A 27,156-nucleotide genomic window follows, 5' to 3' on the forward strand; every position below is an offset into this window, starting at 1 on the left:
GAATAAATACTAAGGGAATAACTAATGCACTTTTTTATGAAGATACTATAGAAATTCATTTTCATCTTTAAATAATTGTACATATAGTAATTGATTTTGTGTCTGTTTAGAGTAGATGCATAATCATTTTGAAATAGGTCATAGAAAAGTTTAATAGACTGGTCACAAAAGGTGACTTTAGTAACTTTATTTATCAAACATTCACTTTCCTTCAGCTGTCTTCTTATGTTTTTTTTCTTCCTGTGTTTTACAAACTCACTCCTAGATCATCCTCCAGACTACAAACCTCTATCACTATCTCTTCAAAATCTGTAAGAGAGGAAGAAGATGAAGCCTTGCTGCCCTCTTCTATTTGCCAAACAGACTTTGACAAGGGAAAACATGGACCTTGAGCTAAACTCATTTTATTTGTACAACCAGACATTCCTAATAAATGCTTTCTAAAAATAAAGTGATAAACAGTGGAAGAAAGAACACGCACACTCTTCTAACTTTGAAAATTGGTCCCTGAAATCAGAAGCTTCTAGAGTCCATGCTAAGAAGCCTGAGGCAATTTAATAGCTTTGACAGAGTCTGAAAAGTGAAACTCAAACTTCTACTGAATGGCAGAAACATGCTGCTTTTTCTGACAAAACAGTTAAAAAAAAAACTATGTGGTAACAATGCTTGGCAATAGAAGGCCTTGCCTGCTGAATCCCTTTTAAGCTGAGGATAACAACTTATTCTAGACTTAACCTGGAAAACTGACCCAATTTTAAGATCACTCTACAAATTTAAGAGCAACATTATTCCTTCAAACACAAATTCAGATGCCCATAGAACACAGTTCCTCGAAGTATAAAGTTCTGTGTATAACAATAGTGAATACAAGCCAAAAATTCCAAGGATTGGTTTATTAATAATACCTAATAACAGCATTTATGTGATGTTTTAAGGTTCAAGACACTTTACAATATTTTCTCATTTTGCCCTCTCATCACCCCTAGGAGATATCTTATTATCTCCATTTTGTAGATTAGGAAATTGAAGCAGACAGGTTACAAGACTTGCCCAAGATCACAAAGCTAGTGGAATTGAATTTACTAATTAGTCTAGTGTTCTTTCCACTGGGCCACCTAGATGTAGGAGTTGACCTCTATTAAACAGCAATGTTCAAATGATGAAAGTAATTAGAGAACCTGTACAACTAAAGGATTACATGCCTACAATCTTGACTGCATATTAAATAAAAGAAAGACAAACATTTAATGACAATCTCTTCTATACTGGTATATTTCTCTACAAACAGCTCCAAAATATTGCCCAGGAAATGAGCCTTACAAAATTAATCCTAAAAAAAAAAAATCTGCCTGGATACGGCATAATATCGACTATTATGCTACAAGTTCAAGAAAACTGATTTTTCAATGACAGAAGGCCCTTAAAAGCACAAACTTCAGGCAGAATTCTTCATGCTTAAATACATCAGTCAGTAATATGCAAATTTAGGGTTATAGAATCAAAAATCCAAAGAGACTTGGAAGGGTCCTTAGAATATAAAGTTGTAAGAACCAAATATAACATTAAAACAAAGATTATTAAAGCAGGAAGGAACCTCTAGTCCAATTCTATCTATCTAATCCAATTCTATTCCATCCAATTGGATCACACTGTTTGACCTTGGTCAAATCACTTGAATTAGATGGCCTCTGAGGTCTCTTCTGGCGCTTGATAGTTTATGATCCTCTATCAATCCTCTAGGAGTAACTCCTCTTCATAGAAAGAAATCTCTTAATTTCTTATCAAACAAAAATATACCAAAAAATGAAGCTGAAGTTTTTCTCAGTGCTTTTCTTTTCAGAATAATCCAATTCTCTCTATAAGAGATTCCCTACCTTTTTATCTGAGAGGACCCACGTGAAAATACACTATGAGAATATTTATACTAGTTCTCAATACTTCAAAGGATGTCCCACTACATCAGTGCAAGCACTTTCTTCAGAAGTAAAGATCACAGTTCATTAATGTCTTCTCATTCTGGGACTCCTCATCCATGCTTTCTCATAAGTCTTCCAAGAAGAAACATATAACATGCTGGGGGGAGAACTTCTTACTGTTTAGATGCCCTAAATCTTCTTTGTAACATGGACCTCTCTTTTAGCAGTCTGGTGAAGCCAATGGCCCACATTCTCAGAATGTGTTGTTTTGTTTTGTTTTGTTTTTCAGTTGGCTTTGTTTGTTTTCATCTATAATTGAAGGAAATGTAAATTAAAGAATAGTGAAAATTAAAGATGTAATTTTTCCCCACCCAAGATCCCAAACACCCTGCAATCTCCCCCCAGGGGATGAATCCCTCCAGGAGACCCATTGATAGCTATCTAGGATAGATCCATTCCTAGATATCAACCAACAAAGCATGTAGGCTACCCACGGACAGGCCCTCAGTTTCTCTGTAGATGTTTATCAATCCACCTCCTTTTCTGGACACACATTTCTCTGACAAAAAACTTTCTTCATGCTGTTCTTCCTGTATAGTATTTCCCATCACACATTTCCCCATGGCCCTTTGGGTGACATGTAGCCTTTTCAGAGACTGTGGTTCTCCTACTCTCAGTTGCTCGAAGAATATTTATGTTAATAAAAAGACCTTCAAGGAGGTAGCTAGGTATCTCTGGATTGAGAGAGTCAGGCCTAGAGACAAGAGGTCCTAGGTTCAAATCTGGCCTCAGACACTTCCCAGCTGTGTCACCCTGGGCAAATCACTTGACCCCCATTACCTAGCCCTTACCACTCTTCTGCCTTGGAACCAATACACAGTATTGACTCTAAGGTGGAAGGTAAGGGTTTAAAAAAAAAAAGGCCTTCATTTCAGTAGTTTGGGTCTTCTAAAAAATTGTGCAACTTCCTAAAGATAATCCAGTTCTTCTATTTGATTCTGAGTACAACTTGTCATCCATCCACAGAATCTATTCTCTTGGACATATGACAGATGAGTTCTAGGCATTTTACAACCATATATCACAATCTATACAAGAAGTATTTTCATCCATTTGTTTTTTCCTGAATACTCATACACTAAGTAAATATAGATCACAAGTCAGAGGTCCTATAATGTTCTGAAGCTTGATGAAATCAGCACAATGTCATTAAAGAACTCACCCATTTGGACTCTACAATGGACAATTGCTGTTTCAATTTAATTGTTTAAGGGTTCATTTATGTACTGTTTGGGTTTTTTTTTTTGTAACCATAGGTATTTTATTTTATGCTTCTAAGTGTCTGAGACAGGGAGCAGACATTTCACCAAACTGACAAAGGGATCCAACAAAATAAAGTTTAAGAACTCTACCTTATGATACTCAACATCCTCCAAATTGGGACCCACTGCTCTAGGGAATACAGAGCTTGATGCTTAGAGTGGAAAGGGAAATGAGGAATGGAGCAAGGAAAAGATATGAGACATAATAAAAGAGAATGAGATATAATCAGGCGTTATCAAAACCCCACTCTTCCCAGAATCACAGTTCCCAGTTAAGAGAAACCATATATGATGGAAAGAACATGGGACTATAAGTCAGAAAGCCCATAAATACTCTGATCCCTGCTCTGCCACTAACAGGCTAAGTACCTTCTCTATGTGAGCCTCAGTTTCCCAATCTATTAAATAAAAAAATTTGGACTTAACATCTCGGATCCCTTCCAATATAAAACTGACCTATAACCAAAATAGATTAATTTTAACTACCTCAAAATATTCCACTAAACAAAAACATCTTTATTCCTAACTTGTTTTTAAGTATTAAAAATGTCCAATTAGTACCTAATCACTGTTGTCACAGTACTGACTCCAAATACATGAGCTTAAAGTTTGGACATCAGCAACATACATTTCTCTAGCACACTACAGCTTACAAAGTACTTTCCTCACAAAATCTTACTTAACATTATTCCCATTTTACAGGTGAAGAAATTATGGCTCAAAGAAGTAAACATTTACTAGATATGATAAAACAGACAATTGTCTCTGTCCAACTGTATGTCAAGCATTATGCTAAATGTTAAGGAAAAAATAAGGCGGAAAAAAAGACAGGCCCTGCCCTCAAGGAGCTTACCCTCTAATGAAGGAAGACAACATGTAAAAGAAAACTGAGGCTCGACAGGCAATAACAGGGTACCTGGCCCAGGGGCATCATGATGCTGATGATGGAGGAGTCAAAACCAAGCAGAGCAGCTGGTAGCAAAAGAAAACTTGCATTTTGAGCCCTCTATTAAGGGAGGCTATGGGAAGAGTTTTTTGCTCTGTCTGTCAGCCCTCCAATCAAAGGAACAGAAGCAAGTGAGGGTACTGATGAAGTGTGAGCACCAAGCTGAAGTAATCTCTAGGATGATGAAATGTCCTGGTGATGAGTTTATGGGGAAGGGAGGGGCATAATGATCATAATGATGATGATGATGATGGAATCAAAACCAAGCAGAGCAGCTGTTGGCAAATATCATCCAACAACTAAGTAGGTGATGACGTGGGGGCTCAAACCCAGACACAACTGACTCTCAAATGTTCCCCAGTCACTTTGCCTCTTCAAGAACCATTTAATATCCTAAATAATTTTAAACTACCAATACTTCCTTCTCAGTTATTCTTCATGATCTTAAAATCCAAACCCCACTGACAAAACAAGAGCATCCCAGGACTATACATAGCTGGCAGCATTAGAATACATACTGCTGTTATTTAACTGTCAGACTGCATTAGCTTTTTCAAAAACATAAAAATTTATTTTAAATTTTAAAAACTGAAAGAAGATAATGGAATAAAAGGCTAGTCAACTGAAAGATATGCCAGTTTGGACATGGCTTCTTTCATAATAAAAAAAATTCAACCATCAATGTATTCTCAAATCTGTAAATTTTTAAAATTTTTACATTTTCTCTGCCTATAAAACTGATCATTAGGATCATTAACAGAAAGCATGGAGAAAGAGTATAGAAGTTCTAGGTTCAAATCCTTGTGCCATCATCTGTATAATCTCCTCTGGATTTATGTTCCCTTACCTATAAAATAGGGAAGTCATAATGAATGAATAGCCAACCATGGGCCTTTAGAAAATGAACCTTCCTGGGGGCAGCTAGGTAGTTTAATGGATAAAGAGCCAGGTGTAATATAGGGAGTCCTGGGTTCGAATTTGAATCAGACACTTCCTATATGTGTAACCCTAGGCAAATCACTTAACTACCACCACCCCACATTGCCTAGCCCTTAGAACTGATACACAGTATTGATTCTAAGATGGAAGAGAGAGATAGGGAGGGAAGAAGGGAGGGAGGGAGGGAGGGAGGGAGGAAGAAGGAAGGAAGGAAGGAAGGAAGGAAGGAAGGAAGGAAGGAAGGAAGGAAGGAAGGAAGGAAGGAAGGAAGGAAGGAAGGAAGGAAGGAAGGAAGGAAGGAAGGAAGGAAGGAAGGAAGGAAGGAAGGAAGGAAGGAAGGAAGGAAGGAAGGAAGGAAGGAAGGAAGGAAGGAAGGAAGGAAGGAAGGAAGGAAGGAAGGAAGGAAGGAAGGAAGGAAGGAAGGAAGGAAGGAAGGAAGGAAGGAAGGAAGGAAGGAAGGAAGGAAGGAAGGAAGGAAGGAAGGAAGGAAGGAAGGAAATGAACCTCCCTACCTTCTCTACTGCTGAACATCATGAGACTTTTTAAAATTTATAATTGAAACTTCTATTTTCGCCACAATAAAATTGTGAACTCCTTAAGAGAAGGAGCTGTCTCCGATATCACCAAGAAAATATTCAATAAATGCTTTTTTTAAATGTATTCACTTGCAGAGGTAGGAGACTATGAATGTGGGTATACTGCATTAATGTGAGGCTCAATTGAAGTTTTGCTTAGATTTTCTAAACCACTTTTTTCCTATTCCCTTTTCTAATCTTTGTCACAAGATACAAATGTATAGGTAGGAGAGAGAAGAGTAATTTCAGATTCAATTCCAAATATATTTGGAAATGAAGGTGATAAAAAAATAAAATTTTTTATATAAAATGAAGAGGTTGAGTAGAACATCAGATCACAAATACAGAGCTGAAGGTTTACCTTCAAAAATTTTAAGTAAATTAAAAATTAAGTCATTGGACTAACCCCTTCTTATATATCTTATATATCTTATAGATAAGCAAACTGAAGCTGATAGAGGTTAACTGACTTACCCAGCCAGGGTCAAAAAGCTGTGTCAAAGAAGATGTGAACTCAGGCCTTTCTGACACCAAGCCATCATCCTATAGATTACATGCTACCTAAATGAGGATCTCTAAGAGACTATGCTAGTATTAAATCCTAGCATCTTTAGCTTAGCTTACAGCTTAGCTCATTCAATTTTCTACTTTTTTTTCATTCAATATACATTTATTAAGGTCAATGAGCAAAGTGCTATGGAACACTTGGTGTTCCTGTCTGTCCTCAAGGAGCTCACAGGAAATAAAAGAAAATATAGGATTTCTTCAGTGGCGACCACTTGCCAGTAAAATAAAAGACTAACTTCTCAGCACAGCTTTTCATAGCATCTGAGAATATGAAATGTGGAAGGGGCCTTAACAGACATATAGGCCAATCTAAACAAAAAATGAATCCCCATTATAAATTACTCAACAAGTGATCCTCTAGCCTCTCCTTGACCTACAAGGAGGGAGAACCTATTAACTCTCACAGCAGCCCATTCCACTTCTAGACAGCTCTAAATGGTAAGAAGTCTTGAGACTCCCACATCAAGCCTAAATAGGTCTCTTTGTAACTTACATCTGTGTTCCAGAGTAAACCCTCTGGGCCCAAGAAGACAGGTTTAATCATTCTCCATAAGACAGAAGTTCAAATACTTGAAAGTGGTTATTTTATCCCCCTTAAGTCTTCTCTTCACCAAGCTAAATATTCCTAGTTCCTTCAAATGATCATCATATAAATATTTCCTCAAGATTCATCTTGGTTACCCTCCTCTAGACACTCTACAACCATCAAAGTGGTTAAATCATAGTGCCTAAAACTAAACTCAGTATTCCATATGAGGCCTAATGAGGGCTAGAGTACAATGATAATATCTTCTTATTCCTGGAATCTATGCAGCTCAAAATTATATTAGGATTTTTCTTCTGTGACTATCATATATCAAATTACTGATTCATACTGGGCTTGCAAATCCACTAAAACCCCCAGATTTTTTTCAAACTGCTGGCTCAACTTTTAAAGACCTCCAGAATCCTTCTCCAATTTACCTTTTATACTTGTCTCACATTACCCACCCCTTTTCATCAACTCTGCATTCCAACCAAACTGAAATATTTCCTAAAATAACCACATCAACTCCACATCTCTTGTTTCAACCAGTTACTTCCTGTGTCTAAAATGAACTCCACACCTACAGACCTCTACATTCCAAAATCCTTACCTTCCTTCAAAGCTCAGCTCAGCTACTACCTCCTACTTTCCTGGTTCCTTCCTTGATCCCTTAGTTATCAAAACCCTCTCTACTGAAATTACTTTCTATTTACTTGTCAGTTCCTATGTTTAGAAAGCATGATAAGGTGAACTTGGGGGTCAGGAAAACCTGACTTTGAATCCTATCTCAGACAGCCCACTGGCTAAGTCTCTCTGGGCAAATCATTTGACTTCTGCGAAATAATGATAATACTTAATGGCACTTAGCTCACAGGTTTGTTTACAGGATAAACTGAAAATGTAAATCAAGGTCTTTGCAAACCTTAAAGTCCTAAGTAAATACAAATTTTGTTGTATTCCCAGGAAAATATAATCTCCCTGAGGTCAAGAACTATTTTGTTAGCTTTTTGAATCACTGTTGTCTTGCCCTTAATAGTAGTTTAATAAATATTTGTTCAATTTTACAAATGAAGAACCTAAGGCCTAAGGAGAAGTGACTTCAATGAGTCAATAAGCATTTATTAAGCTCCTCCTACATGCCAAGCACTACTCATAAGCATGAAGATAAAAAGTGAAAACAATCCTTAGCTCTCAAGAAGCTCACAATCTAATGGGAAAGACAATAAGTAAACAACTACATATAAAGAAACTATAGACAGTATAAATTGGAGATAATCAACAAAACAAAGAACTAGCATTGAAGGGGAATCAGGAAAGACTTCCAGTTGAAGGCAGGATTTCTGTTAGGATTAAAGGAAACCAGGACACAGAAACTGGGAGGGAGAGCATTTCATGCATGAGAAAGAGCCTGAGAAACCATGCAGAGCGAAGAAATGGAGTGTCTGGTGCAAGGAATAGCCAGAAAGCCAATATGTCTCTAGATTGAAAAGGGGTAGAAGATAGCAGGAAGTGTAAGAAGCCTGGAAAGGTAGGAAAGGGGTAAGCTATAAAAAGCTTTGAATGGCAAAAAGAAGATTTTATATTTGATCCTGAAGGTCATATATAGACACTGTCTACATATAAGAGAGGTGGAAGTTAACATGGTCAGATTTGCACTTTAAGAAGATTAATTTGAGTGCAGAGATATACTGGAATGAGGAGAAATTTGTGGCAAGCAGCCTCACCAATAGACGATTGCAATAGTTCAGGCATTAGGTGATGAAGGCCCTACACCAGGGAAGAGGCTGTGTCTGTGGAGAGACCGTGTATGATGAGATGTTATGAAGGAAAAAACAATAGGACTTGGCAACTGATTAGCTATGGATGAGGGAGTGTAAGGGAGAGTAAGGAGTTGTGGATGACAGCTAGGTTGCAAGGATGATTGGGAGCATAGTAGTAGCCTCAACAGTAAGAGGAAAATATGGAAAGAAGGAGGATTTGGAGAAAAGATGATGAGGCTACCATTGGAACTAGCTCTGAAGAACATCTAGTAAAGGTGGAGATGTAGAAAAGGAGGGAAGATATTCCAGAAAAAATTAAAACATTCCAGACAGAGGGAGGGAAATTGAGCAAGAAGAGAGGGCTTAGGAAGCATGAAAAATGTTTGGAAAAGAGTGAACAGGCCACTTGAATGGAAGCCTAAGCTGTATGAAGTAGAGCGAGTCTAAAAAAGTAGGCAGGAGTTACTGGTGTTCCTGGTTAAGTAACCTGATCTTTAATTTGCAGCCAATAGAAATTGTTCTTTGAGTAAGGGAATGACAATAAAAGACAAATATAATGATAAAATTTCATGCGGGGAAAAAAATTTGTAGAATATATTGGAAGAGACTGAAGCCCCGGAAGACATTAGAAGAAAGAGAATGAGTGCAAAGAGGACTAAAAGAATGGAAAGAACACAAAGGAATTTGCAAAAGCTGAACAGACTGGCCTTGGTGATTAAAATAAATATACGTGATCAATGAGGACATAAAGATAATTCAGAAACATCATTAACATCATAATAAGAAAGGATGAAACAGGTTTGGGGACATAATGAATTTGAGATGCAAAAGATGGACTAAGTAAATCTTGGTAGAGGTGAGGGTATGGGAGTGATGGAAAGCACAGGATGGCCTACAAGAAGTCCCTAAAATTACTCTCTTAAATATGACCTACTAATTTTATCTGGAACTCATTTCATTCCTCTGTTTCCAAATGGAAGACAGCCCTAAATTAAGTCCATATAGGATTATTATAGAACCAAACTAGGTTCTTGGATAACAGCAACCATTCTGACTCTATAAGATATGATCTATAAATACCATGGATTTTCATTCCATTTGCTAAAAAACATCATTTATTTTTTTCTCTTTCACTTATTTGCATAAATACATATGTTGTATAAATATATACAGTTATAAATGATAGCTACACATATAGACATAGATGTAGATCACATTGGTACATCTCATCAGTACACTCCAGGCTGGAGGATGGAATCACAGTTCTTCTAAAGCTATCATTTTAAGAGAACTCCCAGTAAAGCAAGTTCTTTTTTACTCCCAATTACATGTAAAAACAGTTTCAACATTTTTCAAAGAATATTAGGTCTTTACTTCTCTCCCTCCCTTCCTGAACTCCCAAACCTCTTTGAAATAGGAAGCAATCTCATGTATATTTTACATATGCAATCCTATAAAATATTTTCCCATATTAATCCTTTTGTGGATGAATACTCAATTAGGAAAAAAAATTAAGAAAGTGAAAAAAAGTTTGCTTTGGTCTAGATTCAGACTTGGTTCTTTTTCTCTAGAAGCCGATGGCATTTTTTACCATGAGTCCTTTGGGATAGTTCTGGATCACTGTATTGCTGAGGATAGCTGTTATTCACAATCATTCAATTAAAGTGTTCTTGTCACTGCACAATGTCCTACTGGCCTGCTTATTTCACTCTGCTTCAGTTCATGTAAGTCTTTCCAGGTTTTTCTGAGCTCCCCTTGCTTATCACTGCTTACAGCACAATAGTATTCCATTACAATCATATACTACAACTTACTCAGCCATTCCCCAATTGATGGGTATCCCCTTACTTCCCAAATCCCTGCCCCTCTAAAAAGAGCTGCTTTAAATATCCTTTTTGTCCTTACCCTTTTTGTTTTTCTATTTCTTTGTGATACAAGCCTAGTAATGGTATTGCTGGTGTTTTATAGCTCTTTAGACATAGGTCCAAATTGCTCTCCCGAATGACTAAATCAGTTCACAATTCCCCACACCATGTATTCTATTGCCCCTCCAAGTTTTGTCACTTTCCTTTTCTATCATAATAGCCAATCTGATAGGTGAGATAATACCTCAGAATTGTTTTAATTTGCATTTCTCCAATTAATAATGATTTAGAGCATTTTTTGCATGACAATAGAAAGCTTTAATTACTTTTTTGAGAACTACCTATTAGTACCCTTTGACGATTTATCAATTGGGGAATGACTTGTAGGCTTATATATTCAACTCATTTCTCTATGTATTTGAGAAATTAGGCCTTTATTAGAGAGATTTGTAAAAAATATTTTGCATCATTATGATTATCATGTATTACTTTCATTTACCCCTTTCTTTCAGCCCCACCCCCCCCTTCTTATCCCCTTCCCCTCATATTTCCCTATAGGGTAGACCTTTCTATACCCAATTGATTGTGTATGTTCTTCTGTCACTGAGTCAATTCTGATTGGAGTAAGGCTCACATGCTCTCCTACCCACCTTCCCCCATCTTCCCCTCCACTGTAAACACTCTTTCATACCTCCTTTATGTGCAATAATTTACTCTATTCTACTTTTCCCTTTCCCTTCCTCCCAGTTCATTCCTTTCTCATGCCTTAATTTAATTTAATTTTTTATATCATCCCATCATATTCAACTCACACTCTCCTCCTATTTATACTCCTAACTGCTCTAATAATAATGACAAAGTTCCTTAGCATTGCAAGAATCATCTCCCCATGTAGGAATATATACAGTTTAACCTTATTGTATGTCTTTTTATTTCTTTTTCCTGTTTACCTTTTTTATGATTCTCTTGAATATTGTATTTGAGAGTGAAATTTTCCAGTCAGTTCTGGTCTTTTCCTCAGCAATGTTTGAAAGTCCTCTATTTCATTGAATACCCATTTCTCCCCTGAAGGATTATGCTCAATTTTGCTAGGTAAGTGATTATTGGTTGAAATCCTAGTTCCTTTGCCCTCTGAAATATCATATTCCAAGCCCTCTAATCCTTTAATACAGAAGCTACTAAGTCTTGTATTATCTTGACTGTGGCTCCACTATATTTGAATTCTTTTTTGCTGCTTGCAATTTTTTCTCCTTGACTTGGGACTTTTGGAATTTGGCTATAATACTCCAGGGATCTTTTTTCCTTCCAGCCTGTGCTTTTGGTCTGTGAGTAACCACAAGCACTCTTTTACCCCTTGGAACTGTGACCAAGGTCCCCTGCACCCCTGTGACTACAAGTGCTGTTTCTAGTTCTGCAAATGGGCAATGCAAGGAGAATCTTGCACCCAAAGTCAGCAAAGGGACCTTCTGTAATCTCTTTCTGAGCAGTTGTCTGAACCCCCTAACCATCTGTGGCTGAGAGTTCTGGAAGCCTTGGCTGCTGCTTCAGTTGTATCCAAGGCCTTTTGCCTCTATGAGGCCTATCCTAGCACTATGTGCCCCACCTCTACCCTGGTGCATTACTAGATACCTCATGCCAGCATCCTAAGTTGTTTTGGACTGAAAAATTACTTCATCTTGTCTTTTTGTGGGTTATGCTGCTCTAGAATTTATTTTGAGGCATTATATCATTGCTTTTTGGAGGATAATTTGGTAGAAATCAGATGGGTCCCTATATACCTTCTCTGCCATCTTGACTGCCAAAAACCAGTTTTTTATGTGCCACCATGCTTTTACTTGACTCCCAAGTCATTAACAAAAGTATTAATTTAGTTTAATAATAAGAATTACTCATAGACATAGGGAACTATAGAAGCTCAACTCTAGAAGGACCCTCAAAGGTCACTTCAATCCACTTGCCTAAGTTTCCTTATCTTTTGGAAGCTAAAAATGTTCATTTTGGTTTTCCTTATGCTGCCTCTGTTATACACACTGCTTCTAAATTCTGTTCTCTGGGGTCACACAAGACACAATTAATTCCTTTCTCAGAAAACAGCCTTTTAAATATTTGAAACGTCATATTCCCTCTAGACTTCGTTTCCAGGCTAACCTTCCCAGTTCCTTCAACTGATCTTCACATGATATGGTTTCAAGTTCCCTCTCCTAATCTCATTCCCCTAGAATCTTTCTAATTTGTCCATTTTCTTCCCAAAATATAAAAAAAGAATAATTTCAGTATAATTTATTAAGTACATTCATATATCTTTCCTCATTTGATCCCTACAGTATCCTTGTGAGGTAGGTTGAGAAGATATCTATTTTTCAGATGAGAAAACTGTTAAGTCAGAGAGGTTAGGTTATTTGACCTATTTTGCTCAAACTAAATCAAACACAGCACTTCCAATCCATGGTCCACTGACCTTTCCACCACTCTCTGCTGTTTGGGTTTATTTAGCCCTAAAAAGACTCTATGCATCATGAAGTGACCCCAAAGCACAAAACCTGATGACAACATTACATAATTAGGTTCCAGTGTGCTTGGAAAAAAACATGCAACAAGACAGAGAATCAATTGTCAAGACACAATCTGGTCAGCATGTTACCATACCTTCCTTCTGATTCAAAAATTCTTTTTTTTTTCAGATTAAACATCTAATTCTTTAAAACCAACAGCAGAAACATCTCAGATTCCAAAATTTTAAAAAAGTCCCCCCACAAAACAAGAAATGGCCTAATCTTAAATTATGAGTTGTGACCATGCCCTCTGTTCTTTTATTTCTGAAAATTAAAATCAAACCTTTCAAGTTATTTAAGTCAACATTTCCTTTTCATCTAAACTTTCTTTTCACCTTTTATAAAAGGGGGAATTTTCTTTTAAATTATGATTTAAAGAGAAGCTGATCACCTGAAACCTCATCAAGCAGACTGACTCAGCACCTTCTCAGCACTTTTCAGTGGCCTCTCCCTCTCTTTGACTGGAGAGTAGAGCAATAAACTCCTTCCAATGCCTTCCTTTTTATAGAGGGCTCAGATCTTTGTAGGGAACTCCATTTTCCATCAGCAACTCAGTTTGGTTTCCTCTCCCAGATATACCATGCCTCAGCACTGAGTACCCTCAAATTCCCCTTGTCCCTCTCCAGCTTGTCTGCTTCCTTTGGTTCGTAAATTTCCTCCCATTAGATTGTAAGCTCCTTAAAGGTAGGGACAGTCATCCTTTTTCTCATTTGTATCCCCAGACTTTAGCAGGGTTTTTTTTTTTTAAACCCTTACCTTCTGTCTTGGAGACGGAATACTGTGTATTGGCTCCAAGGCAGAAGAGTGGTAAGGGCTAGGCAATGGGGGTCAAGTGATTTGCCCAGGGTCATACAACTGGGAAGTGTCTGAGGCCAGATTTGAACCGAGGACCTTCCATCTCTAGGCCTGGCTCTCAATCCACTGAGCTACCCAGTGCTCTTTAGCTACCCCCTTTAGCAGGAGTTTAATAAATGTTTACTGAATTGGGTCTGGATCACTGCCTTGTTGTCATGGTGGAAGGACCTGTGTAGATCAATAAAAACTACTGAGCCATTATGCTGTGGGGAGTTACCTAAGACAGATATGTCATAGTAAAGAATCCTAACAAAAGATGATCACCAAAGAAGGAAATGGCAAACCACTCTAGTATCTTTGCCAAGAAACACCAATGGACGAGTATTAAAAAGATAAAAGAGATGACAGGGGAAGATGAGGCTATCAAGATATCCAATCTACTACTGGGAAGAGTAGAGGACAATTACAAGTCTCTCCAGTACTAATGAAGGGGACAGGCCAAAACAGAAAGAAAGTTCAGCGGCAGATGTGTCTGGTGATGAAAGGAAAACGCAATGCTGCAAAGATCAATATTGCATAAGATGATTTGAGTCATTTGAACAGCAAGGGAATCAAATAAATCAATACTTAAACTAATTCAAACTATTCACTGAGGGGGCAGCTGAGTAGCTCTGTAGATTGAGAGCCAGACCTAGAGACAGAAGGTCCTAGGTTCAAATCTGGCCTCAGGTACTTCCCAGCTGTGTGACCCTGGACAAGTCACTTAACCCCCATTGCCTAGTCCTTACCACTCTTCTGCCTTGGAACCAACATACAGTATTGATTCCAACAAGGGAGGTAAGGGTTTAAAATAAAATAAAAATGAATATATAAATACATAAAGCCTATTCACTGAAAGGTCTAATAAAATACTAAAACAGAAGCTTAAATATTTCAGCCACATAAAGAGAAGACAGGACTCATTGGAAAAGACCCTGATGTTGGGAAAGATTGAAGGCAAAAGGAGAATGGGAGGGCAGAGGATGAGATGGATAAATAGTATCATGGAATCAACAAGCATGAGCTTGGACAGATTTCAGAAGATAGTAGAAGGACCTAGTATGCTATGGTCTATGGGGTCATAAAGAGTTGGACATGACTAAATGACAGAACAACAACATATAATTATTGTATATTGTCTCCCATTAGTATGTGAACTCCTAGAAAATAGGAAATGAGTTTTTGCCTCTTTCTATCCTTAGCACTTAGCACAATAACAGGTACATAGTAGTAGGTTCTTAAATACTTTTTGAAAGTTATGATATATGAATGTGATGGAATACTATTGTGCCTTAAGAAATGATGAAGGGGATGTTTGCAGAGAAACCTGGGAAGACTCATATGAACTGATGCAGAGTGAAGTGAGTAATGACAATAATATGGTAAAGCCTTTGAAAGAATGAGGGACTCTGATCATAAAAATGACCAGCCTCCATTCCAGAGGCCTAACAATGAACCTACACCTAACCTACACCTCCTGATGAAGAAGGTGAGTGCAGAATGAGATCATTTTACTGGACAGGACCAATGTGGATATTTGTTCTGTTTGACTATACATGTTTGTAATAGGGTTTTTGTTTTTCTTCATTCTTATTTGAGGAATGGAGGGTTGTGGTAAGAGGGAAGAAAGGTAGATTTTTGCTGATTGAATAAAAATAATTTTCAAAAATAAATGCTGACAATTGAAATTTCTTAGAATCTTCTTTTCCAAGCATAACTCATAAGAAAAAACAAAGAGCAGGTTTCACCAGAAAGTATATTTGCTCTTAATACAGAAATAGGTAAACTAGAGTAGTAAAAATCTCATTGTTTCCAAAGAGGAAAACAGAGGAGAATTAAATGACTAGCAACTCCTTACTAATAATTAGAGAAATAGCTCTTAAAATCAGACTTTTTTCCTCCAAAAGACAAAAAGAGAAGCTACTGAGCAGACCTAGAAAGAAAGAACAAATCCATTTGTATAAAAACTGTGGTGTCACAATCTACCCCAGAGTAAGATCAGGCTTTAGCAGAAGGATGGGATACATTCACTAATCTATGCTGATCTCTGTCCTCTGAAATGGAGTGACATTTCAAAAGGAAATGACTCCCTACCATCAGAGGAAAGGCCAGCATGGATCGGATAACATTTCTTCTGGACCAGGGCAAGGCAAAGAAGAGCAAGAGGGCAATAAGGGAGGGAAAAATCTTCACTGCTTTGTACAGAAATTTTAAATGCATAAAAAGTCCATTATTTCTTTAACTATAATCAGTTATAGTTACGTGGGCAAGACATTTGTCCAAGGCAAAGGTAGCACAAAATGTATATACATTAAAAAATTAGTTCCTAAAAAAAACAAAGACTGTTACTCAGAAGGGCTAGAGGGAAAGCATATCATAATTGAGGGGTTTCCTTCACTGAAATAATTTACAAAGCATTTGTGAAAACAATAGAAAAAAGTAAAAAGTAAACCTATTTCTAGCCTATTCCAAAATAATAACATAATGCTTACTATGTGTTAGGTACTGTTAAATGTTTTACAATGATTTTATTTAATGTATGTTTGGCAGCTAGGTGGTACAGTGCAGAAAATAGTCAGGAAAACTAGAATTCGAACCCTGCCTCAGATAATTATATAATTTTTTAGGTTTTTTTGTTCTTTTTTTTTATTAAAACCCTTACCTTCTGTCTTGGAGACGGAATACTGTGTATTGTCTCCAAGGCAGAAGAGTGGTAAGGGCTAGGCAATGGGGGTCAAGTGACTTGCCCAGGGTCACACAGCTGGGAAGTGTCTGATGCCAGATTTGAACCTAGGACCTCCCATCTCTAGGTCTGATTCTCAATCCACTGAGCTACCCAGCTGCCCCCAATAATTATATAATTCATTCCTCTCTTGGCTCTGCTTCTACCCCTCCAGTCTTCACTGACTATGTCGCAGATATCTTTACGCACTGGACATTCCTCTGCCCCCAAAGTCCCCTTCTCCCACTAATGAATTCTTCCTGAAGTTTCCATTTTGGGGAGGGGCTCAGGCTTTCTCAATCATGTAGGCATTCTATGTCCCTTTCTTTAGCATTCTTTTAAATGTTTTCTTCTACCATAAGGCTACAAGGGACTTGGCTTTCCTCCCCCGCTTTTATGTGTACCCCTAGCACTCAGCAGTTTGATTTCCAACTCCATCATTTAAGCAAAAACTCTCACCAAATGTACCAATAATCTCTTAGATGTCAAACCCAATGATGGTCTTTTCTCAAGTCCTCATTCTCCTCAAGCTCTCTGTGGCCTTTGGATTACTCTCTTCCTTGATATGTTCTTCTCCCTAGATTTTCAAGACCCCACTCTCTCCTGGCTCTCCAACTACTTTACAGCTCCTCAGTCTCCTTTTGTTGGATCTAGATCCAGGTCATGCCCCCCCCCCCGGGGGGGGGGGGGGATATTCCAAAAAACTCTCTGTTTTTTTCTGTCTTTTCTCTTTTCTTCTCCCTCTATACTACTTCATTTGGTGATCTCAACTGCCCCATGGTTTTAATGATCATATCTGTGCTAATGACCCTCAAATCTACCTATCCTACTTGAATCTCTCTGCTGACCTCCAGTCTCACATCTCCAAATGCCATTCAGATATTTCCAACTGAAAACACATCTCTAAAACAGAATTCATTATCTTTTCTTTCCAAACTCTCTCTCTCCCTCTTCTATCTTCGCTATTACTATCAAGGATAACACCATCATCAGTCCTGCAGGCTCACAACCTAAGAGTCATCCTGGATTCCTCACTATCTTTCATCCCTTGTATCCCAAAGCTATTACTAAGGCCTGTTGATTTTATCTTTGCAAGAGTTCTCAAATACACACTCTCCTTTCCTCTGCCACTGTCATCCATTTAGTGCAGGCTCTACTATCAGCTCCAATCTGGACTATTACAATAGCCTGTTGGTGGGTCAACGAGTCTCACATACATACACTCTAGTACCTCCTCCATTCATCCACAAAAGTGGTTTTCCTAAAGCACAGGTCTGACCATGTCATCACCTTACTTAATGAACTCCAGAGCTTCCTATGCCTCCAAGAAAAAATACAAAATGCTCAGTTTGGCATTCAAAGCCGTCTCCTACCTTTCCAGTCTTCTGATATAATCCCTGACAGTGGCTTCCTGACTATTCCGCTGTCAATGAGAAGAAACATAGAATGGTGCAAAGAGCTGAACTTGGAATAAGAGATCTGAAGTATAATCTTGCCTCCTAAAATTACCAGCTGTGTGACCCATGGGCAAGCCATTTAGTCTTGTGGGCCTCAGTTTTCTTATCTATAAAATTACATTAATATTATTTTTTCTACTCTAACTGGGTTCTTCTGGTGATCAAATGAGAATGTTATGAGGATCAAACAATAAAACTTTCTGTAAAAATTTAAAAGCTATGTAAAATGCCAGTTATGGTATGGAAGAGATTCACAGTTCCAGTTGGGACTGGGCTAGAATAGCTCAGAGGTTCTTCTGAGTCTATGTCTATGATTCTAGAAGCAGCTAGGTGACCCAACAGATAGAGAGGCAGGTCTGGAGAGAGGTCCTGGTTTCAAATCTGGCCAGAGACACCTCATAGCTGTGTGACCCAGAGCAAGTTATTTAAGCAACTGCCTTAGCCTTTACCAATACTTAGTATTGATTCTGAGAGGTTAAGGGTTTAAAATAAATAACTCTTAAGTATCAAAGCTTAATTCAATGTTCATTTTCATAGTCTGTAATCTACTTGTTTCTGGGAAATGCAAAAACTGAATTAAAAATTAAAACTCACAATTAGTGGAGGTTATTTCAATTTAGCACCCACAAATATGAATATACCCACCAAATGAAGTCTTAACAGTCTTTTGGGTCTAGCTCTGACTAGACTGAGCTGCTGGTGTAAATCCAAGTCTTACCTGGGCTTACCCAGCTATTTTCTCCTTATTTCCTCTTGAGTCTGATTGACTAGCAGAACTAGAAAGCTAGCCAAAATGTATTTCTCTCCCATGGATTAGCTGGCACAAACTGATATTATAGCAAGCCCTAAAATCTTTTTCCCTTACCTTTTTACAAATGGGCACCAACAGTAGAGATTTTAAGATAAGCTTTCTGAACTGTAACAGTTGATATTTCTATTTGTCTCTTCCCTCCAACACAGGGGTAGGTAGTTGGGGGGGGAGGTCTATGAACTTTTAAAAATAATTATATTTCAATAGAATTGTTTCCTTTGTAATCCTATGTTTTGTTTGTTGCATTTAAAAACATGATTCTGAGTACAGGTCCACAAGTTTCACCAGACTGTCAATGAAGCTAGGATGCAAAAAAGGCTACCTACTTGCACTCCTACTAGATGTTAAGTTTCACCATGGAAGAGATCGCATCTTATATAAATACCAGTTTCCCTGCACCTACCATAAAGAAAGCATAAAAATGTTTGCTGAAAGGAGTCTTTAATAACAGCTCATATTTATGTAGTGCTTTCCAGTTTAGCAAAGTGTTTCTTCACAACAACTCTGTGAGATCAACAGAGTATAAGTACTATAATCACCACTTTCCAGAGGTATACATAAACTGATCTGACCAAACTCAGGTGGCCAGGAAGTAAGAGTCAGGACTGAGGCTCCAGGTTTTCTGATTTCTCCTATATAAACACTACTTCCCTACAAACAAGGAAGAGAGGAAAAGCCCTGGACAGGCAGTCAGAAGACCCAGACTCGATTCTGCCTCATGTTAGTCATGTGACCTGTCAAGGCTTCACCTCCAAGAGCTACAATTTCCTCATCTGTATAATGGGGATAATAATACATCACCTACCTCACAAGGCTATTTAGAGGAAAGTGCTTTATAAACTTTAAAACACTACAGAAATTGGAATTATTATAACTATTAGAAGCATGTTGCTCTCTCCTATATTTACCAACAAGCTAAAAAATTTCATGAACTTTTTGTGAAATAAGAAGGCACTGTTCTTTCAAAAGTGTTTGAATTGAGCTACCCATTATGATGATGACCTGTATGAATCAGTCAATGACAAGCTAATTTTTAACTTGGCTGGAGATAGAGCAAGCCATTTAAGATATAATTAGTGTCAAAGCAAAGTATGTTCCACACCATTTAAGACACGAGGTTTCTCCAGTATTTTTATTCAGTAAAGAAGTAGAGACTCTAAACTATTTATCTGGATACCAGATATTTTTAAAAGATAAAATGACAAATTAACCAAACTCTTAATTGCATTGGCAGGACACCAAATAAAATGTAGTCACACAGATACATTTTTTCCTATTAAAATGTTCATTTGTGATTGTTGGTTTACTCCCAATGTAATCATAAATCATTTTAAATGTAAGTTATAATCAGTTTTTTCTCATACAATTATAGAGGACAAAAATCTATAACTTATGCAAATTTTAATTCCCTCAGGATATGGTAGAAATAATATTATTTTTAAAAATGAAAGAATACTCTCAATTATTCTTAAGACATGATATCAAATAATAGAAATAATATTTTCAAGGACTGACATATTTCAAGTTAATTTTTCACCCAATGCTTAATGGGTCTGGATTTTAGTAATCAAATATCCTCTTCATTTTCTGATACTACTGAATTAAAAGGGAATAATAAGCAAGAGAAAACACTGACAATACTTGTTCTCTCAATGTTCAAGCCAGTTTGCTCTACTCCAAAAAAATCATTCACCAATGTCACAATCTGTAGTGGTATCAAAATTGCTTCAAGAATAATGAACTATGGGGAGCAACTGGGTAGTTCAGTGGATTGAGAGCCAGGCCTAGAGATGGGAGGTTCTAGGTTCAAATCAGGCCTCAGGTACTTACTTCCCAGCTGTGTGACCCTGGACAAGTCACTTAACCCCCATTGCCTAGCCCTTACCACTCTTCTGCCTTGGAACCAACATACAGTATTGATTCCAAGATGGAAAGTAAGGGTTTAAAAAAAAAAAGAATAATGAACTATGGCAGTCCTAACAAATCAAAGCTCAGGGCTAATTACACATAAATACCTAAAAATAAACTCTTCTGCAAACTTCCCTCTAGGTTCACAGTGATTTAATCAGTAATTCTCACATATATGGCTCATCTTCCTGAAAACACTGGGCCAGAACTTGCAAGTATTTAATACCCTACATGACCACAAGTTGCTTTCAAACACCACACATGGTCAGTTTTCAGAATGTTCTGGAATATCCAAACTGAAAAACAATGTCTTTTATATTCAATTAGAAAGTATCAGTTAAATTAAAAAATAAAATATGGTACAGTAGAAAGAGGACTGAACTGAGAAAGTTTGGAATCCTCTACTTTCTAGTAATATGATCTTTTAGTCTTTAATACTTGTCAAGGGGAAAGAACTGAAAAGCACTGAACAAATTAAAGTTTTGTTTCAATCAGTATATTCTCATATGAATTTGTGATCTCATAGATTTGGGAGTTCCCTCCAACTATTAAAATTAAGATCAATCCGTTGATCCCCACTAGATTTTTGTCATGCTATCCAAATGGTTCACCACAGGGAATCTAACCAGCATACTGGAAGTCTTCATTAACTTCAAGAAACATTCCATACTTAATTCCTCCTGCACTGGTAAGTTCTCTAAGCAAGAAAGGTAGCGAGTACTACCAATGACAAATATCTGTGTCTGTCATCAGAAGACAAGCCAGGTCCAAAAAAGTCTGTCACCAGAGGAATTAGCCACCATTAGGTATTGGGATCACAGCATTTTATGAAGACCCATATACTTAGAAGGGAAGGGATGGCAATCACCACTGCTGAAGGGCTACATCAAGAAACAAGACGTAGGACCATTAGCATTCGTCCTTCATCTATATTCCTTCATCTTAAAAAACAAAAATAAGAAGAGATGATTTCAATGACTGAGAGAGTCTGAAATCTGTAAAGTTTCCTATGCCAACAGGACTGAATTCTCCACCTTTTTAACTGGAAGATCACCAGAGAATGCAATAATTCTTTTATATTAAACTCAGACACACTTGAAGTCCCCATATATTTTGGTTCAAAAGATATCACATCTAAAAAAGTAGGGGCATAATCAATTTTACAAACCAAGAGTCGAGAGTATTGGAGAAGTAAAAACTGGACTGCACCATCATTGCCAAGCTTAGTCCCTCATTTCATTGGCAACAACATTCATAAGGTAAAAGGTAGGTATAATAATGTGCAATGAAGAAGAACGAAAAAACTAACCAAGCTTACTGGGGCATCAGCGCGTGGGAGACAAATGGAAGCTAATTTAGGATTTCCCTGCATATGCCCTAGTTGACTTATGCAGCAGGCCCACACACTTTAGAGCAGATCAGACTCTTGAAACCACTAACCAAGCTAATTCCCAGAACATTCATTCAACAAATATTTACTGAGTGCCTTTTATGGGTAACACACCAGCTGTTTTTTGGTTTGTTTTTGTTTTTTTAGTTTGGTTTTGTTAGGAGAGAGAGGAGGAGGTACAAAGAGGAGTTAAGATAGTCCTCAAGATGCTTAAAATCTAATAAGGAAGAAAGACTTCTAAAGAAGCCACTCCAAGAACAAAAACAGATAATTGCCCCATCTTAAACAGACTACAGGGTTCTCTCTCCTTTTTTTAAAGATATATACAAATAACCACAATCTAAGGTAGGATTGTGCCATGAGAGAAATATAAATGGGACCTAAAAAAGTTAAGAGACCTTTTCTAAGTGAGATGAATAGGAAAGCCTTCACAGAGATGGCATTTGCACTAGGCCTTGAACTGAAGAAACCTTTATAGTTCATCTCCCCTGTAATTGCCTAATGGGGAAAAAAAAAACTATATCTAATGTTGGTAGTGAGATTTGTATGAAATATTCAATGACTGATTTATAACCTAAGCATAGAGAGAATCAAGCAAAAGACTGAAAGTCAACAACTTTTCAGATTAATACATGTTTATCTTTTGTCAGTGTTCCAGGCAGTAGTCACAGGGTTAGATCCACTGCACTATGCCAGGGTAAAAAAAGCAGTGGAAGTTCCAAACATTTTTTAAGTGACTAGTACAAAATTTATACTTGCTTTTCAAATAGTTAGGATTACAATTCATATCCACAAAAATCTGTTAAAATGAAATTCAAAAGACCTTCCCAAACATGTACTGCTTTCTAATATATGCCAAGTTTAAAAAAAAAAAGTTTTACCCCAACAAGAAGCAAATTATTTCCTGGTTTTCCTTTTGCTTTGGAAAATCTGAAGACCAAGGCCCAACAACTTTTGGAATTTGTTTATAAACCAATATATGTGGTTTTTAATAAATGTTATCCAGTTCCATAAACCAATTCTTTAAGTTTCTTCCCAACTCTTTTCTCCTACAACCATCAGTAAATGAAAAGTTAAACTCATTTTCTGTAGCCAAGCTTAGAAGATACCTTCCTACATGATCACTCTTAAAAAGACGTCACCAACAACAAGCTCAATTTAATATCAATTAAGGGTCTACTAAATGCAAGGCACAGACTTCTCCACCTCTACATTTCTGGGGGGAAAAAAACTTATTTAGATCACTATCTAATATCATGTAGTAATCTTATAATTTTTCTTATTTTTGATTGTATTAATGTGATCTTCCACATTTGATTGTAAACTAGTTGAGATTAGGTACTGTGCTTTATTTCTTCCTTTTCCATAAGAAAAAAGGCTTATAGGCAACTAGGTCACTCTGTGGATAGGGTACTGGGTCTGGAATCAGGAAGACCTGAATTCAAATTTGGATTCAAATACTTTACTAGCTGTATGACCCTGGACAAGTTACGTTTAGCTTCTGTCTACCTCTGTTTCCTCATCTATAAAATGGTAATAATAATAGCACCATCCTCCTAAGGATGTCATGGAAATCAAATGAGATAATATTTATAAAGCACTTAACATAGTAGCTGGCACATACTAGGTGTTAATAATGTTTGTTTCCTTCTTTACTAAATTCTGTGGGAAAGCTCACCGTCATCATTTATACCAGAAAAGGTATAAAATTAAGAACACTTCCCTTTCATCTCAGCAGTGGTCAGGAACTATATGAATTATTAGAGATAACATGTGACACTGATGTCAGGTTCAGCTGATGAACTATGGGTTTTGCTGAACTACATTTTTTTAATCTTTTGGATAAAAATACATTTGATAATAAAAATTATTTAATGCCAAAACATGCCAAAAAAAGTTTTAAAGAACAAATACTACAATTTCTGGGAGAAAACTACCAGTTGAATTCAAGTTTGGCCTAAAAAAATAGTGCCCAAATCATGACTTCAGAAGACTGACAATGAAGTTTGCCTTCCTCCCCTCTTGGCAGAAAAAGATTATAAGAAAAGAATAAGGCTTAAGTTATTAGACGAGGTCAATGTGTTTACTTGCTTTGCTGAACTGTACTTCTGCTACAAGATGGAGAAAGGGAAAGAATCTTTGGGAAGTGAGTAATAGAAAAGAGAATGTCATTTTTTTAAAAAACCCTAAATAAAACTTCATCTAAGGAATAAAATAAAATAAATCCAAATTCAATACAATACAGAGTGGCTTTGAGAAAAATGAATATTTAAAGAAAACTTACAAAACCATTTCTGACCCAAGTGACCATTGACAGAAAGCTGATAAACACATTTAAATAAAGTGGTGATACAATTCTGATAAACCTAAAAGACTGCAATTACCTTAACCTTCCGATTAAGATGATCCAACTTAAGTTATGGGACATAACCCACGCCCTAAATTAAAAATAGTAGCATGACAACATATGGTATATACACAAGCTGGCCATTTCTGATGAGTGAAACAGGTTAGGTGGCCAGGCAGCAGCCTCACCCCCACACCCAGGTTAAGACAAAGATGTTCAGTGTGTTAGATAAAGTTAGGACTTCCTAGTTTCACAAAGCCACAAAACTCTCTTAAGATGCCTCCCAGGGTACCAAGTCCACAGTTTTATTTACATCACTAATGAATTCTCTATAGCTGTTTCTAGGAAAGTTGCCTCAACTGCTGAGTAGTTAGAACTACCTACGACACCACCAGCACAGATAAGATTTTGACACCTCATCTTCAGGGTGGCCTGCTGTCCTTCCAGAGAAGGATTTCAAGGGGCAAAAACCTGCTTCTCAGGGAAGTGGGGGTGACTAGCAGACAGTTGGAAGAAGAAAGGCAGCACAAATAAGGGCAATGAAATTTCCCAGATTACCTGATGGTGTTAAACAAGTCTCCAGCAGGAAAGAAAGCAGCATTCCTTCCTAGTTAGTCTCTACTCACATCCTCCCCACCCCCTCCACCATCACCCCAAAGGCAAAAACTAAGTATGCCCTTTCTGGACAAGCAGCCAAATCTCTCTTATATATGTGAAGTATCCTAAGAAAGGGAAAGATAGGACCTAGTCATCCTCAGTTTCAGAATCCCACCTAAGAATTTGGAAGAGCAATCTCTAAGCCCACACCTTTCTTCCTAAAGGGTATGACCCCTGAAAGCAGAAGAAATCCCTCAGTGAAGAAGAACAACAAAATACCCTAGAAAGGAAGTTGAGGATGGAAAGGAGGTAGAGAATTAACCCTGTGAATTTCCACTGGAAGGAGGGAGGTACAAAGACAAGAAGGCCTACTTAATGAGCCTAAAAACAACCTTAAGTCCAAACCACAGCATTCCCTACCTTGTCTCAAATTCCAGGCAGAAGCAGAAAATGTCCCTGAAAATCAGGGAACACAGAGGACAGGGTTTAAGACCCTTTATTACAGCGAAAGACATTTTAAAAAGGAAGAGCAAATAAACATGTATGGGTGGAAAGCTGGGAGTTGGGTCAGCAAAGGGCAGATATAGGGACCTGGGGTTAGGACAATCCAAAGGTAAGCGAGCATTCACCTAGCTTCCCTTAAAGAAACATCTTCTAAAATCCCAAAAAGGTGGGTAGAAAGCAAGAGGCACCCCTGCAGCAACCACGAGGAAACTGCCCTCCACAATGAATCTTGAAGTGGCCACACTAACATGGGACCACAACAAGGATTAGATGGAATGGAAAGGAACTGATCCCCAAAACGCACTGACCCCTCACCCCATCTATGCTCAATTGTGCACTGCAGCCCTAAAGTACCAGGCCCCTGAGAAACATATGGCTGAAAGTGGGGTTAGAAACATGGAGGAAGGGGAGCCCCCTCACTCCAACCACATTGTCCCAGAGCTACACTAACTTGGGGAATCGGAAGATCGACGAAGCATCCCCAAGGTTCCTTTCAGTGAGAGAGTACCCCAAAATCTTCAGGAGAAAGCAGGGAACAACCCTAGGAGGCCAGGAGAACCTGTGCCTCTAGTTGTCTAAGCTGGGGAGGCGGGGGCACCCCGCGGGTGCAAGAGCCACGCAGACAAGGAGCCACGCAACCGAGGAGGGTAAGGCGGTGTCCAGGCGGGCACCCCAGGCTAGCCCAAGCCGCGGCAGTCCCCAAAAGCCAAGCAGGGGAGGGAAGGGAAACTTCGAGGATAGCCATATGGTGGAGATGGGAGAAGAGATCACCTGCTTGCCTACCCCCCCAACCCACCCCCGGCCGGACTCACTCAGCCAGGACAGAACCTCAGGGGGAGGGGGAAGGGGACAGCTCAAAGACTACGGGGGCCCGGAAGGGGCTCCCGCCCCGCTGAGGGGGGCTGGGGGAGCGGGACACGGCGCGCGCCCGGCGCAGGGTGGGGGGGTTGCTGGGGGTGCTGGGTGAAGGGCCCTCAGCGCCTCGGCTCCAGCGCGCGCCCGGCTCCGCTCGGTCCAGCTGAGGCGCCTCGGGGCGCGGGGAGCCCGGGAGAGTGGAGCCCAGAGAAGGGGAAGACAGAAGCCGGAGGAATGCCGGCGCCCCGAATCAAGGCCCTCACCTGACCGCCGCGGTAGCTCTCGAAGGCCCTTAGAGCGCTGTCGGTGAGCTTCACGTGGAAGACAGACACCTTGCTGCCGTCGCTCACCCTCCCGCAAGACAGCCCGTAGCTCCGAGCTTCCTTCAGCGCCGCCATCTTGCGACCCTCTCCCCGGGCCCGACCGTGCGCCTGCGTCGTAGCCGTCTCGCCTCGGCCCCGCCCCTTCCCGGGCCAGCGTGATTCATTATTCAGGAGGCACGGCCAGCGCCGAGGTCCTTGGCAGGGCTACTCGGCGCGTGGAGGGGAGGAGGCAGCCGGGGAAGGGGGCGTGGCATCCTGACAGCCGGGGACAGAGGGGCGTGACTACCTCGCGATGGGGCGGGGTCAGGCTTGCGGCCAGCAGGCGACCCCAGCAGGAATCCAACTCAAGCGCCTCAAGCGCCTCAAGGCTTCCCTATTAGAACTGGAAGCACCTTAAGGACAGGTACTGCCATTTGCCTTAGGAAACGGTTAATAAATGT

General features: G+C 38.8%; 1 protein-coding gene across 3 annotated transcripts in view; it reads right to left on the bottom strand.

Moving 5' to 3' along the window:
* Positions 1 to 26,858, bottom strand: part of ELL (elongation factor for RNA polymerase II) — a 172,813-nt gene extending 145,955 nt beyond the window's left edge. For 2 of the 3 annotated variants that reach the window (XR_465781.3, XM_001362836.4), the window contains exon 1: positions 26,657 to 26,858. Coding sequence is in view for 2 of the 3 variants with exons in the window: in XM_001362836.4 (XP_001362873.1) it covers positions 26,657 to 26,791 (135 nt within the window). In the remaining variant the exon portion in view is untranslated. Of the gene's footprint in view, positions 1 to 4,154; positions 4,731 to 26,656 lie in introns of those variants that run through there. The other variant, XM_007489240.3, reaches the window with a different exon arrangement.
* Positions 26,859 to 27,156: the final 298 nt, after the last annotated feature.

The sequence above is a fragment of the Monodelphis domestica genome, chromosome 3 (assembly GCF_027887165.1).
Source record: "Monodelphis domestica isolate mMonDom1 chromosome 3, mMonDom1.pri, whole genome shotgun sequence".
NCBI lineage: Eukaryota > Metazoa > Chordata > Mammalia > Didelphimorphia > Didelphidae > Monodelphis > Monodelphis domestica.